This window comes from Peromyscus eremicus, chromosome X (genome assembly GCF_949786415.1).
Source record: "Peromyscus eremicus chromosome X, PerEre_H2_v1, whole genome shotgun sequence".
Lineage (NCBI taxonomy): Eukaryota > Metazoa > Chordata > Mammalia > Rodentia > Cricetidae > Peromyscus > Peromyscus eremicus.
The window spans coordinates 60110698-60126956 of record NC_081439.1 but is presented as its reverse complement, the minus strand read 5'-3'; the positions used below and the strand labels follow the sequence as shown (position 1 = coordinate 60126956).

The 16259-nt window shown below is 38.0% G+C and overlaps 1 protein-coding gene across 4 annotated transcripts in view; it reads left to right on the top strand.

Moving 5' to 3' along the window:
• The window catches only part of Atrx (ATRX chromatin remodeler), a 178033-nt gene that overhangs the window by 95089 nt on the left and 66685 nt on the right, over positions 1 to 16259 (top strand). For all 4 annotated transcript variants that reach the window (XM_059251435.1, XM_059251433.1, XM_059251432.1 and 1 more), the window contains 5 exons: positions 4392 to 4485; positions 6401 to 6503; positions 8614 to 8841; positions 12850 to 12991; positions 13957 to 14066. In XM_059251435.1, the coding sequence (XP_059107418.1) occupies positions 4392 to 4485; positions 6401 to 6503; positions 8614 to 8841; positions 12850 to 12991; positions 13957 to 14066 (677 nt within the window). The remainder of the gene's footprint in view (positions 1 to 4391; positions 4486 to 6400; positions 6504 to 8613; positions 8842 to 12849; positions 12992 to 13956; positions 14067 to 16259) is intronic.

The window sequence follows — 16259 nt, the reverse complement described above, 5'->3', positions numbered from 1 at the left end:
TTCAATGAAAATGAAAGTACAGCATACCCAAACTTATGGGACACTATGAAAGCAGTGCTAAGAGGAAAATTCATAGCACTAATTGCACACATAAAGAAGATGGACAAATATCATACCAATGACTTAACAGCACAACTGAAAGCTCTAGAACAAAAAAAAAAAAAACCTCACCCAGGAGAAATAGACACCAGGAAATAATCAAATTGAGGGCTGAACTCAATGAAATAGAAACCAAGAGAACAATACAAAGAATCAATGAAACAAAGAGTTGGTTCTTTGAAAAAATCAACGTGATAGACAAACCCTTACTAAACTAATCAAAAGGCAAAGAGAGAGCACCTAAATTAACAAAATCAGAAAGGAAAAGGGAGACGTAACAAAGACAATGAGGAAATCCAGAGAATCATTCTGGATAGATACCACATACCAAAGTTAAATCAAGACTAGATAAACTATTTAAATAGACCAATAACCCCTAAAGAAGTAAAAACATTCATTAAAAGTCTCCCAACCAAAAAAAGCCTAGGACCAGATGGTTTCACTGCAGAATTCTACCAGATTTTCAAAGAAGAACTAATTCCAATACTCTTCAAATTGTTCCACACAATAGAAACAGAAGGAACATCACCAAACTCTTTTTATGAGGCTACAATTACCCCGATACCCAACCCACACAAAGATGCAACAAAGAAAGAGAATTATAGACCAATCTCCCTCATGAACATTGATGCAAAAATACCCAACAAAATATTGGCAAACCGAATCCAAGAACACATCAAAACAATTATCCACCTTGATCAAGTAGGTTTCATCCCAGGCATGCAAGAAGGATGGTTCAATATACGAAAGTCTGTCAATGTAATACACCATAAAAACAAAGTGAAAGAAAAAAAACCATATGATCATCTCATTAGATGCTGAAAAAGCCTTCGACAAAATCCGACACCCCTTCAAGATAAAAGGTCTTAGAGAGATCAGGAATATAGGGAAAATTCCTAAACATAATAAAGGCAATTTACAGTAAGCCACCAGCCAACATCAAAGTAAATGGAGAGAAACTCAAAGCGATTCCACTAAAATCAGGAACAAGACAAGGCTGTCCGCTCTCCCCATACTTATTCAATATAGTACCTGAAGTTCTAGCCAGAGCAATAAGACAACATAAGGAGATCAAGGGGATACAAATTGGAAAGGAAGAAGTCAAACTTTCACTATTTTCAAATGATTTGATAGTATACATAAGTGACTCCAAAAATTCGACCAGGGAACTCGTACAGCTGATAAACTTCAGTAAAGTGGCAGGATACAAGATTAACTCAAAAAAATCAGTAGCCATCCTATACACAAATGATAAAAGGGATGAGAAATAAGTCAGAGAAACATCACCCTTTACAATAGCCACAAATAATATAAAATACCTTGGGGTAACCTTAACTAAGCAAGCAAAGGACCTGTATGACAAGAACTTTTAAGTCCCTGAAGAAAGAAATTGAAGACGTCAGAAAACGGAAAGATCTCCCATGCTCATGGATAGGTAGGATTAACATAGTAAAAACGGCAATCTTACCAAAAGTAATCTACAGATTCAATGCAATCCCCATTGAAATCCCAATACAGTTCTTCACAGACTTGGAAAGAACAATACTCAACTTCATATGGAAAAACAAAAGACCCAGGATAGCCAAAAGAATCCTGTACAATAAAACAACCTCTGGAGACATCACCATCCCTGACCTCAAGCTCTACTATGGAGCTCCAGTAATAAAAACAGCTTGGTACTGGCATAAAAACTGACATACAGACCAATGGACTCGAATTGAAGACCCTGACATTAATCCACACACATATGAACACCTAATTTTTGACAAAGAATCCAAAACTGTACAATGGAAAAAAGAAAGCATCTTCAACAAATGGTGCTGGCATAACTGGATGTCAACATGTAGAAGATTGCAAATAAGATCCATATCTGTCACTGTGCACAAAACTTAAGTCCAAGTGGATCAAAGACCTCAACATAAATCCAGTTACTCTGAACCTAATAGAAGAGAAAGTAGGAAGTAGTTTTGAATGCATTGGCACAGGAGATCACTTCCTAAATATAACACCAGTAGCACAGACACTGAGAGAAACAATTAATAAATGGGACTTCTTCAAACTGAGAAGCTTTTGTAGTGCAAAAGACATGGTCAATAAGACAAAACAACAGCCTATAGAATGGGAAAAGACCTTCACCAACCCCACATCTGACAGAGGGCTGATATCCAAAGTGTATAAAGAACTCAAACTAGACATCAAAATACTGAATAATCCAATTAAAAAAATGGGCTAAGGAGCTAAACAGAGAATTCTCAACAGAAGAAGCTCAAATGGCTGAAAGACATTTAAAGAAATGCTCAACATCCTTAGTCATCAGAAAAATGCAAATCAAAACGACTCTGAGATACCACGTTACACCTGTCAGAATGGCTATGATCAAAAACACTAATGACAGTCTATGTTGGAGAGGATGTGGAGCAAGGGGAACACTCCTCCAGTGTTGGTGGGAATGCAAGCTTGTACAACCACTGTGGAAATCAATATGGCGGTTTCTCAGAAAATTGGGAATCATCTACCTCAGGACCTAGCCATACCACTCTTGGGCATATACCCAAGGAATTCTCAATCATACCACAAAGATACATGCTCAACTATGTTTATAGCAGCATTATTTGTAATAGCCAGAACCTGGAAACAACCTACATGCCCTTCAACTGAAGAATGGATTAAGAAAATGTGGTACATATACACAGTGGAGTACTACTTAGCAGAGAAAAACAATGACAGCATGAAATTTTCAGGCAAATGGATGGAAGTAGAAAATATCATCCTGAGTGAGGTAACCCAGACTCAGAAGGACAAACATGGTATGCACTCACTCATAAGTGGATACTAGATATGAAGCAAAGAACAATCAGACTGCAATCCACAGAACCAGGGAGGCTACTTAGCAGGGGGGACCCTAGGATGACTGTGGCTTATAATAAGTTTTGGTTTTACTCAATCACTGGGCAAGCGTCAGTGAAACATTTCACTATTAGGATAAGAATTTGTACTATATCAACCTGATAATAGAAAAAAAAAGAAAGAAAGAAAAAAGAAAATGCTTTACTATCTTGCCAACTAGCCAGTCTAATGGGGACATTTTCTCAGTTGAGGTTTCCTCTTCCTATGTGACTCTCACTTATGTCAAGCTGACAAAATACAATAACAAACAAACAAACAAACAAACAAAATACTAACCATTACAAGCAGACAAAGGAAGAAAATGACCCATGGCATTCAACAACTGTCCTGTCTTAGGTCTTTTTCCTACTATAGATGAGTCATTATATAGGTCTTGATTTAAATCACCAATCTGCCTGCTCTCGTTTCTCTTTTCGAGTCTTTAGGTCATTGCTCTTTGTGTCCTGCACATGATTTTTAATCATTCTCATTGCCAGAGAGTAATCATTTCTTCTTGAGCAGCCTTCTTTGCTTGTAGCCAGACTTTCATTAATTTACCTTTGATTATTTCTTACATATGTATGGTTAATTCTCATTTTTTAATCCACATACTACCACACACTACCATATACTACCAAACACCTGCATTTTAATGGAGAAGTATAGTTTTATAATTATATCTAGAAGAAATTTCACATTCATAAATACAGAGTTAGTATACCTTATCTGCTATGCTTAGTACCAGATATATTTTGGTTTAGTTTTTTTCCCTTTTTTGAAATATTGATATGTAAATAATGAGATCTTTGGGGAAGGAGTCCTTGTTCAAACACAAACTTCATTTATGTGTCATCTATAGTTCATGTACATTAGCAGTATTTCTAGTGCACCTGCATTTTAGACAGCAACTTAGCACATGACTTTAGATGTTTTCACTCTTGGAATATGTTGATATTCATAGGCTTCAGATTTTGGAGCATTTCAACCTTCTGATTTAGGTTTTCAGCCTGTACCATTTGGATCATTAAGTGTTATATCTTGTTTTGGTTTGCTTTGTTATTTTGAGACAGGGTTTTACTATGTAGTCTTCGCTGTCTTGGAACGTACTGTGTTGACCAGGCTGGCCTCGAACACACAGAGACCAAACTTCCTCTGCCTCCCAAGTGCTAGGATTAAAGGTGTGCCACCATGGTGGGCTTGAATGGTATATCTTATGTAATATGTATTCATCTATACACACATACACACACACACGCACGCACGCACGCACGCACACACACGCACACGCACACTCCTGATGGTCTTTGTATAAGTCTCTTGTGTTTTAATGTGAAGTTACCTAATGGATCTTGTTTCTTTTGAAAAATATTTAGTAATTTTTTTTTTTATTTTTTTCTAAATTCAAGTAAGCAGTGAGGATTCAGAAGACACTGACTTTCAAGAGTCAGGAGTTAGTGAAGAAGTCAGTGAATCTGAGGATGAACAACGGCCTAGAACAAGGTCAGTATTACATAGGTTTTTTGTTTGTGTGTTTGATCTGCTTTATTGTCAAAGAATGTTAGAAATTGGGCTGATGAGATGGCCAAGTAAGTAAAGGTGCCCATTGCTGAGCCTAATGTCCTGAGCTTGTTCCTAGGACCCACATGGTGGAAGGAGAGAACCAATTCTTGCAAGCTGTTCTTGTTTCTCTGCATATGTGCTGTGGCCACTCATCCCTCTGCAAAAATAAATAAATAAATAAATAAATAAATAAACAAACAAATAAATAAGTAAATAAATAAATAAATAAATGCTAGGAATGAACCCAAATGACTATACTTTCAAATCATTTGAAAAATGGCTGTGATTGCAAATAAAGTTAACACAATATGTAATATTTTGATTTGAAGGTAATCTTTTAACAGAGAGAGGCCAGTGATTAAGGTCAGAAGGTAAAGATATTTGCTGATAAGCCTGATCCTTGGAACTCAATTGATGGAAAGAGAGAACTGATCCCTACCAGTTCTCTTAACTGCCATACTTGTGCCATGGGTGTGCGCTTGCCCTCACATTCATTCTCATTCTCTCTCTCTCTCTCTCCCTCTCTCCCTCTCTCCCTCCCTCCCTCCCTCCCTCCCTCCCTCCCTCCCTCTCTCCCTCCCTCCCTCTCTCTCTCTCTCTCTCTCTCTCTCTCTCTCTCTCTCTCTCTCTCTCTCTCACACACACACACACACACACACACACACACACACCGAATGAAGAGGAAGTCAGGAGAAGAGGAATGGGGAGTAAATTTGGTCAATGTACATGATATGCTTGAATAAAAATGTATTCATGAGCCAGGCGGTGGTGGCGCACTCCTTTAATCCCAGCACTCAGGAGGCAGAGGCAGGTGGATCTCTATGAGTTCGAGGCCAGCCTGGGCTACAGAGTGAGTTCCAGAAAAGGCGCAAAGCTACCCAGAGAAACCCTGTCTCGAAAAACCAAAAAAAAAAAAAAGGGGTGGTGGTGGTGGTTTATGAAACCCTTCACATTGCTCAAATGAATATATGTTAATAAAAATTAACAAAACATGTAATTATACCTAGTTTGTATATATAGTGCTGGTGATTGATCCCAGGGCCTTGTGTTTTCTTGGCAGAGACTCTACCAATTGAGGTACAGGCCCAGATCTTTCTCTCTTTCTGTCCTTCCTTTCTTCCTTTTGTTGAGGGTATGGGTGGGGGTTGCAGTCTTATATAGCCAGGGCTGCTGGCCTTTGATTTTCTGTGTAGTTATGGATGACCTTGAACTGCCATTATTCTTATTTTCACCTCTTGGGTGCCAAGATGGCTGTTGTTTCGTACCATGCCTACTTTACTCTGTCGTACGGGTTAGACCTAGGGCTTTTTGCCTTGTAGGCAAGCACTATATCTGTCACCTGAGCTGCAGTCCTAGCCCCTAATTACTTTTTGGTTTTTTGACACAGGGTTTCTCTGTGTAACTGTCCTTGCTGTCCTGGAACTTGCTTTGTAGACCATGCTTTCCTTGAACTCACTGAAATCCGCCTGCCTCTGCCTCCCAAGTGCTGGGATAAAAGACGTCTACGACTACTGCTGGGCTTCATTACTTTTTTTTTAATTGCTTGATTTAGTAGTGCTGGGAATGAAACTCCATGGTCTTATGCATGCCATGCACATACCACACAGTTGAGCAGTGCTTCCCAAAAAAGTCAGTGTTATTAACACTATTAAACTATACACTTAACAGTGGTTAAGATGGTAATTTTATACTATGTACCTTTTATTATTACTAAAGTAATACCATGGTCTGTGTATGCTGCTCAGTGGTGTAGTATATGTGCAGTGTACACATGATCCTGGCATGGTATTTCCAAAGTAGTACATAACTCATCAGGAAGCATTTTATTTTATTTTACATTTAAAATTTTCTTCAGGTCTGCAAAGAAAGCAGAATTGGAAGAAAATCAGCGGAGTTATAAGCAGAAAAAGAAAAGACGACGGATTAAGGTTCAAGAGGATTCATCCAGTGAAAATAAGGCAATAGTGGCATTTATTGTTTGTTTGAATTATAATTCACACACTATATTAAACTTTATAGTAAATTCACTATTTTCTGTTTGAATTTCATTCAGTACTGCATTTTATTTTCTTCTTTAAAATTTACCCTTGTTGAAAGAATCTTTTTTCTTTCTTGATTTGCCCCCTTCAGCAAGAAAGTCTTTTAGTTTTAATATGTTTTTGTATTCACATTTAAAAGATTACAATATAATACAAACGTAAGTTTTATATACTGGAAAATTATGAACTTTACACGAATACCTTCATTCTTTTTTTCCATTTTTTCCCCTTGGTTTTTTGAGATAGGGTTTCGCTGTGTAGTTTTGGAGCCTGTCCTGGATCTCGATCTGTAGAGCAGGCCAGCCTCGAACTCACAGAGATCCACCTGTCTCTGCCTCCTGAGTGCTGGGATTAAAGGCGAGTGCCACCACCACCTGGCTCTTGTTTCCTTTTTTAAACTCAAAATAGAATTTTTTCCCACACAATGTATTCTGATCATGATTTCCTCTTTTGAGATAGGGTTCGTATAGCCCAGCTTGGCCTTGAACTACCTCTGTAGCTGAGGCTGGCTTTAAATTCTTGATCCTCCTGTCTCAGCTTCCTGAGTGCTGACATGACAGGTATGTGCCATCATGAGAGGTTCTTTTTTATGTGTGCAGTTGGGTATTGAATATATGGCCTCATCCATATTGGGTAAGTGCACTACACTTGAGACGATGTCCTAGCCCAGAAGGGCTCACTTTTTGAAAAATTAACTTGGAAACATGTTAAAATATACTATTTAATGGCCTTAATTGTTTTCACAAGCAATAATTCCAGGCCCACTGAACTTTTCAAAAGTTTAAAACATTTTTTTAATTATGTGTGTGCATGCATGTGTGTGTGTCTGTGTGTCTTGTCTATGTGAATTTAATGCCACATGTGTGCAGGTATCCAAGGAGTCCAAAAGATTATAGTGGATCCTCTAGAGCCATTATGAGACACTGGATGTGGGTGCTGGGAACCGAACTCAGGTCCTCTGGAAGAACAGCAAGCCATCTTAACCACTGAGCCATCTATTCAGCCCAAGACCCACTGAACTTTATCATTTTTCTGTCTAATCTTTAGCTCCTGGTGCACTCTAATTTATTCACTTGACATTTTAAAGTACCTTGTATATGAAATATTTGTGCTTCTCTTCCTAGCTTATTTCATTAATAAATTATTTTCAAGTTTAATTCATGTTGTAGTTTGTATCAGCATTTCATTTTTATATCTGGATAAACTTGCATATGTTTATCATACTTTGATTATTCATTCATCTTTTGATGGACATTGCTTATTTTCTTTTAATTGCTTTGAGTCAGGTGATTATGAATATGACTGCAAATGTTTGTTTTTACTCCTGTGATTAGTTGTTTTTGGTATGTATACAAGTTGTAATTGCTGGGTCATACAGTGATTATATGCTTAACTTCTTAAAGGATTTCCACATACTTTTTCTATATTGGGTACATTATTTTGTGTTCTTAAAAGTACTGTGCCAATTCATATTTACCAACATTTAGTTTCTTATATTTGCTGTTATTATTCAATAACAACAATTACAATGTGCATTAAAGGGTATCTTACTACGGTTTTAAATTTTATTTTTCTCTGATCTTTTAGTTTGGACATCTTTCTATGTTCTTGTTAGCTATTTGTGTATGTTTGTTTTTTTGTTTTTTTTTTTTTTTTTGTTTTCTTTTTTTTGAGACAGGATTTTTCTGTGTAGCTTTGGAGCCTATCCTGGAACTCACTCTGTAGACCAGGCTGGCCTTGAACTCAGAGATCTGCCTGCCTCTGCTTCCTGTGTGCTGGGATTAAAGGCATGTACCACTACACCCAGCCTTTTGTGTATAAGTTTTAAAATAAATGCCTATTTCATTCTTTTGCCCTGATTTTTTTCCTTTGCCCAGGTTTAATTGAAGTTTTATTCAACACTTGTTTATTTCTAGATATAATTTAAAAAAGTTTTAATTCTATCCCTTGTTGGCACATTACATAGTATAACATGAAGTGACTGAATGACACCGTTTTTACTGTTTGTCTCTGTATTTGAATTCCACAGAGCCATTCTGAAGAAGAAAGGAAGGAAGATGATGATGATGAGGAGGAGGATGAGGAGGAAGAGGATGAAAATGATGATTCTAAGTCACCTGGAAAAGGCAGAAAGAAAATTCGGAAGATTCTTAAAGATGATAAACTAAGAACAGAAACCCAGAATGCCCTTAAAGAAGAGGAAGAGAGACGAAAACGTATTGCAGAGAGGGAACGTGAGAGAGAGAAATTAAGAGAGGTAGTCAACTTATTTCTGATTGATATACAACTTTTGTAGACACATGTCACAGATGCATACAGGGTTTCAAGAGTTGACCATTTCAGTAAACTGTAGATTTCTAGGTAAAATTCTTTTACATCAGTGACAGCGTGCTCTGCTTATTAGGCTACGTTTGCATGATTAGGTACTTGGAGATGCTTCAGATTCTTGTATGATCATCAAAATGATTGTCACATAGGTAGTTAGGAAAATGATTTCTTTTTTAAAATTTCTTTTGACTTTCTAAGATTGTCTGGTGGGGTACATATGAGCCGTGATGCACATGTGTGTATCAGAGGGTTCTTTGTGGTTGGTTCTCTCCTTTTTCCTTTATGTGGGTTCTAACTCAGTTGTTAGGGTCGTGTAGAGGGTACCTTTAACTGCTGAGCCATTGTGCCAGTGGATTTTTTTATATTTATGAAATATTTCCTTTTTTAAAAAGATTGTTATTTTTCATTATGTGTTTATGTGTTTAATTATGTCTGCATGTGGATTCATTTCATATTTGTGGATGATTGCCTATGAAGGCCTGAGGATGGTGTCAGATCTGCTGGAACTGGGGTTATAGGCATAAGAGCTGCCAGACATGGGTGCTAGGACCTGAATGCTTGTCCTCTGCAAGAGCAGTACATGCTGTTAACCTCTGAGCCATCTCTCCAGCCTCAGAATTTCTGTTTTTGAATGAATTTTATAGTGAAAATACTGTCAAATACACATAAGGGGAATAATACACTAATCCTTCTTACAGCCATTATTCCAGCTTCATCCATTACTAACAGTACCAGATTTGTTTCATATATTTACTTAGTTTTAGATTATTTTGGAATAGATCCCAGAATGGTATCATCATCTATCAGTAGTTGAGACTATAACATTGAAAAGATAAGGATCTTTTAAACATTATTATAAGATCCTATTATACTTTATTCCTTTAAGTAATAGGATTTTTGAGGAAAGTGGTTTCTTTAAGTTGCATTGCTTTGTGTTTTCATGATTATTGTTTTTCTGTGTTGTGACTTCTACCTCTCTTGGGATGTATACACTTGTTGGCTTTTTATGGGGGTCTTTGTGAGTGGCCTTCTCTGGTTAGGTCATTCTTTCCTAACACTGAGAACCTAGTGTAAAGGCAACACAAATTAAACCAGATATAGGAATACATTTAAAATTAGTTAAAGCCAGCTACCAATCCACCAAGAACCACAAGAAGAAAAATAACCAAAATAATGATTTAGAGTAAGCGACGAAGTTAAAAATTAATGCAAAACTAATAACGAATATATTTCATTTAAAAAGAGGTAGAAAAGTGAGCAAAAAAGCTTACTCTATGAAGGAAAAGAACTTCCCGTATTTACACAGCAGCAGGTGCCACTCATGGCCACAGTGAGCTGTTCTACTGTGGGCTGGGTAAGTTCTTATTCCAGTGACCAGCTCCTGTATGCAAGTAGGGCTGGCAGAGGTCCTTCTTTGTGCTGTGTTCCCTGTTTGTATCAGAGCCCGGGAGAAGCATGCAAAGCATTGAGATTTATGGTAGAGGGGAGTACACACATTTCCCTAGTACTTTGCATACTGATCTAAATGCTTTCCGATCTGCCCAGGGAGGAGGTTGCAGACATCAAGGACTTTTCCTCCTACATGAAAAAGTTAGCACACACTTAACCTCTTCAAAGAAGATAAATGTATTATTATCTTACCATTATTAGAGAAGTTGGGAGTGACTTAGCTGGGTGTGACTGCTGAATCCTCTGCTCAGTGTTTCACTAAGTTTTAGAAATTACCAGTGCTATACTTAACATTTAAGAGTTTGTGTTATTTTCTCAACTTAACTTGTTACCAGAATGTTTAGACCCTTATCTATTAGAATAAAGCCGCTACATGGCATTTTGTTTCAGTTTTGTGGCCTATAGGAGAGCATTTCAGTCTTTTAAATGGCTAACTTTGATTAGGTCAGGCCTACTTAGGAGAATATGTTTTGATTAACTGACTCAGATGATGATTAGTCCTATCTGGGACCCATATCACATTGTATTTATAGGTCTCAATCACACTCAATGAGTTAATATTGTACAGGATGTTTATAACAAGAGGCAAGAATCCTGGTGCCATTTTAAAATTCTGCTCACCATTTCTTGCAAACAGGCCAAAGCATTTAAGAAATTTGTTGTTGTTGTTTTTTTTTTTTTCTAGTTGCTTTTCCTTGTGCTGTGTCGTGACATCAATGCTTGGACATAATAACTGATAAATACTTATTATGTACTAAATCCTTAATACATGCTGCTTATCTCCACAGTACCCCTGAGGGCTCTTGAAAGACTTTCCTGATTTTCAAGTATAGAAACTAAAGCTAAGAAAATTTATATACCATAATGAAATGGAATTTGGACCTAAATGCCTGTGTTCAACTATAATGTCCCCCAGTATTATTCTTGATGGGTTTATCACTTAAAATTTCATCTAAATTCAGTGTCCATATAATTTATTACAAACCTGTGATTTAATTTGCAGTTTTCAGATGTGATAACATTATTGTGGTTTTTAAAAGATCGCCCTTTTAAAGAGACCCTGAAAACTTTTTTATGCACAAAATTTCATAAGTTTCTTATGTTCGCTTCAAAATAATTTCTAGGCTAGATGTCGTAGTGAATGCTTGTAATCCCAGCCAGCGTTCAGGGATGGGAGAGGTGGACTGGAACTTCAAGGTTTTATTTTATTTTTGTCATTTTTTTAGAGACAGGGTCTCATGTAGCACAGTTTGGTCATGAACTCAATATGTAGGTTAGGCTGTCCTTGAACTCCCGACTTTCCTGTCTTTACTTCCAAAGGGGTGAGAGTATATAGATTTTGTACCCATGCTTGGCACTTAAAAAGTTTTGTTTGTTTTCTATGTTAGGGAGTTGAACCTAGGGCCTGGCACATGGTAAGCTCTATCTTATCATGTGTGCCCCACCCCTGTAGTTTTTTAAATCAATTATCTTTGTTTTGTTTTGCATGGAACAATAAATCTATTCACATAAACATTTCTTTTGGTAAAATATCATTGGTTTTTCTTCAGACCATGAGCTATATGGAAGCAATTTTCTACATCTAAATCTGTTCTTTAGTTCCTTCTGTAATGTGTGAATTAGGGTTAACTCAAAATATGTGTGTACACATACTTGTGCTTGTGTGTGTACATTCAGTTAAGTTTTATTGTTGTTATTATATATGCATTTGTGAGGTGCATTTTATGTAGAGGCCAGAGTTCAGCCTTGAGTGTCATTCCTCAGGAACTATCAACCTTATTTTTTGAGATAGGGATTCTCAGTGACTTGGAATTGGTCAGGTACATTATTCTGGCTGGCCACTGAGTGATAGGAATCTGCCTTTCTCTACCACCACAAGGGCTAGCTTGCCTCATTCGTTCTTGCCTTCTTTTCTTCTTTACTACTTCTTCTCCCCTCCCCGTCTCCCCTCCCTCTTTCCTTCCATACATTTTGGGGATTTTACTCTGTACTTCACTGACAGAGAGCTATTTACTCAAAATTCTACTTAATACAACTGTATTACAGTATTTTGAGTGAAAGGTATTAAAGTAATTCCTGACATTACTATATTGATTTCAAGTCTATATGAAATTTTTTCTCTGGAAAATATAAACCTGTACCTTCTCATATTGGATGTGTCCTGTGGGAATATGTGTGTCTGTATTTTGGAAAATCCATTTTGTTAAGATTGATATTAGGTCCAGGCAGTGGTGGTGGTGGTGGTGGTGGTGGTGGTGGTGGTGGTGGTGGTGCATGCCTTTAATCCCAGCACTTGGGAGGCAGAGAGAGGCAAAATCTCTGAATTCCAGGCCAGCCTGGTCTACAAAGCAAGTCCCTGAATAACTAAGGCTGTTTCACAGAGAATCTCTGTCTTGGACAACAGAAAAAGAAAAACAAAAGATTGATACTACACCATTGCTTGAAACCTTTTTGTGAGCTTAACTGTCAACGACTCCCTTTTTTGTAGGTGATAGAAATTGAGGATGCTTCACCTACCAAGTGTCCAATAACAACCAAATTGGTTTTAGATGAAGATGAAGAAACCAAAGAACCTTTAGTGCAGGTTCATAGAAACATGGTTATAAAATTGAAACCCCACCAAGTAGATGGTAAGAAGCTACTAAATGATTCAATCACTTTTGGTTAAATTTTACTTTTCTTTTGTTTTCTTCTGTTTGCCTAGCATTTTGCTAATCACTGGAGATACATTGTTGAGCAATAATATGATTCCAGCTGTTACAGATCTTACAAGGAAGTAAGGAAGAACAAGTTTTGATGACTGCAAGCATAATGTTTTAAATAGGCAAGAAGTGCTACTTACAAGTGGGAAATTATATAGCAAGCACTGTTAAGGTACATCATGCTTGGATAGAGCAGTTAGGAAGAAGCACAGTTATTCAAAAGCTTTCTTTGGGAAATGCCATTTCAACATTTTAAAGTAAGTGTTTAATTAATTTTTAAACATTAGTATCAGGGAGTTTTTCAACTGTTCCTACTCTCTGCTGTGTTAGTCTAGAACTACTAAGTTAGTTTTAAATGTATATGTGTAGTAGTCCATAAGGGAAATTCAGCAGTTCCTACTTCTTGGATTACCAACCCCATTTATTGCTCAGTTTCTACTGTTGGACAAATAATTTTCTCTCAGGATTTCTTTTCTGCTTGATTCAGTAAGCCTGAAAGTTTATTTGATAGGAAGCTGTGCTCTTCTTTGGGTAAAGTTGCTATTCGCAAGTATTCTTCTGCCTCTTTGGGCTATCCTAAGGTATAGAGAAACCTAGTGTTTAGGGTAATTGAACAGACATCCCCCTGTTGTCTGCTTGTGTTTTATTTCTGCAGAAAAAACCAGTTCTATTTGTGTTAAGAATTTCTTTAGCACCAATTGCTTTTTGAATGCTGTTTCTTGGGTGCTGGAGAGATGGCTCAGTAGCTAAGAGTGCTTGTTGCTCTTGTAGGGAAACTTGGTTCGATTCCCAGCACTCATATGGTATAAATTCATGCACATAAAGTAAATCTGAAAAAAAAAAACCCCAAAGCCTGCTGCTGTTTCTAACAAGTTTTGGTTTCTCATTCTTAGGTGTTCAGTTTATGTGGGATTGCTGTTGTGAGTCTGTAAAAAAGACAAAGAAATCTCCAGGTTCAGGGTGTATTCTTGCCCACTGCATGGGCCTTGGTAAAACCTTGCAGGTAAGAGCTATAGGAAATAATCCTGTTTTTGCACAAAGATTAGTATGTACTTTTGATTCTGCTGTGTTTTAGGCAGGTTGTAGAGATACAGCAGTTAAGAAGAACGATAAGATTCCTTCTTAAGTATTGTATATTGTGGTGGAAAATGAAATTTTAAAATGTACTTTCTGATACTGTGTTAAAAGGGGAGGATCAAGAGTTAGGGCAAGCATATTTGAAGAGGTAGTGTTTGTATATGCATATACATAAATGTGTATAGCAACAATTAACAAAAAAAGAGGCCATGGATTAGAGAGCAAGGAGGGGTATATGCGAAGGTTTGGAAGAAAGAAGGGGAAGGAGTAAATGATACAATTATTTTATAATCTCAAATAAAAGAAAAAGTTAACAAAAGCCCAAGTATTCCTGATAGCACTACAAAAAAAAGTGATGTTTGCAAAGATGCTGATTGATGGAGTTGAGGCAGTGTGGTTGCAGATGTGACTGCCTATAGCTTCAAGGACAGAAGATGAAATTAACTTCTTATTCAACTTTTTCTTCTTTTTCTTTTTTCTTTTTGGTTTTTTGAGACACGTTTCTATGTGTAACAGTCCTGACTGTTCTGGAACTTGCTTTGTAGACTAGGCTGTCCTGGGACTCAGAGATCTGCCTGCCTCTGTCTCCCAAGTGCTGGGATTAAAGGCGTGGTCCTCTTATTCAGCTTTTAATAGTTTGTGATGGTAATAAGAATTTAAAGTCTTTTTTACTATAAAACTGCTTCATTTCTAGGACTGGCTTTATTGTTATATTTCTTTTTAAAAAAATTTTATATAGGAGATTTTTCTAGTCGTGTTACATATCAGCCACGGATTCCCCTGCCCTCCCTCCTCCCACCTCCCAGCCTTCCCCCTCAATCCACCCCCCCATTCCCACCTCCTCCAAGGCAAGGTCTCCCCTGGAGAGTCAGCCCAGCCTGGTACATTCAGTTGAGACAGGTCCAATCCCTTCCTCCCTGCACCAAGTCTGAGCAAAGTGTCTGAGCATAGGCCTTAGCTTCCAAAAAGCCAGCTCATGCACCAAGGACAGATCCTGGTCCCACTGCCTGGTTGCCTCCTGAGCAGTTCAAGCTAATCAACTGTCTCACTTATCCAGGGGGCCTAGTCCAGTTCCTTGGGGGTTCCTCAGCTATTGGTTCACAGTTCATGTGTTTCCGCTAGTTTGGCTATTTGTTCCTGTGCTTTTTCCAATCATGGTCTTGATATCTCTTGCTCATATAATCCCTCCTCTTTCTCATTGATTCGACACTTGGAGCTCCACCTGGGGCTTGGCTGTGGATCTCTGCATCTGCTTCCATCAGTCACTGAATGAGAGTTCTATCATGACAGTTAGGGTGTTTGGCCAACTGATCACCAGAGCTCAGTCACTCTCTCAACCATTGCCAGTAGTCTATAGTAGAGTCATCTTTGTGGATTTCTGGGGACCTCTTTAGCATTCTGCTTCTTCCTATTCCCGTGGAGTCTTCATTTATCATGATATCTTTTGCCTTGTTCTCCCACTCTGTTCCTGATCCAGCTGGGACCTACTGCTCCCCTAAGCTCTTTTTCCTCCAACCCTTGCCCTCTATTATCCCCCTTCACCCCCAGTTTGCTCATGTAGATCTTATCCATTTCTCTGTCGCTGGGCGATCCCTGTGTCTTTCTTAGGGTCCTCTTTACTAGGTAGCCTCCCTGGAGTTGTTGCTGCAATCTGGTTATCCTTTGCTTTACATCTAGTATCCACTTATGAGTGAGTACATACCATGTTTGTCTTTCTGAGTCTGGGTTACCTTACTCAGGATGATATTTTCTAGTTCCATCCATTTGCCTGCAAACCTCCTGATGTCATTGTTTTTCTCTGCTGAGTAGTACTCCATTGTGTATATGTACCACATTTTCTTTATCCATTCTTCAATTGAAGGGCATCTAGGTTGTTCCAGGTTCTGGCTATTACAAATAATGCTGCTATAAACATAGTTGAGCCGGGCGGTGGTGGCGCACGCCTTTAATCCCAGCACTCGGGAGGCAGAGCCAGGCGGATCTCTGTGAGTTCGAGGCCAGCCTGGGCTACCAAGTGAGTCCCAGGAAAGGCGCAAAGCTACACAGAGAAACCCTGTCTCGAAAAAACCAAAAAAAAAAAAAAAACATAGTTGAGCATGTGTCCTTGTGGTATGATTGA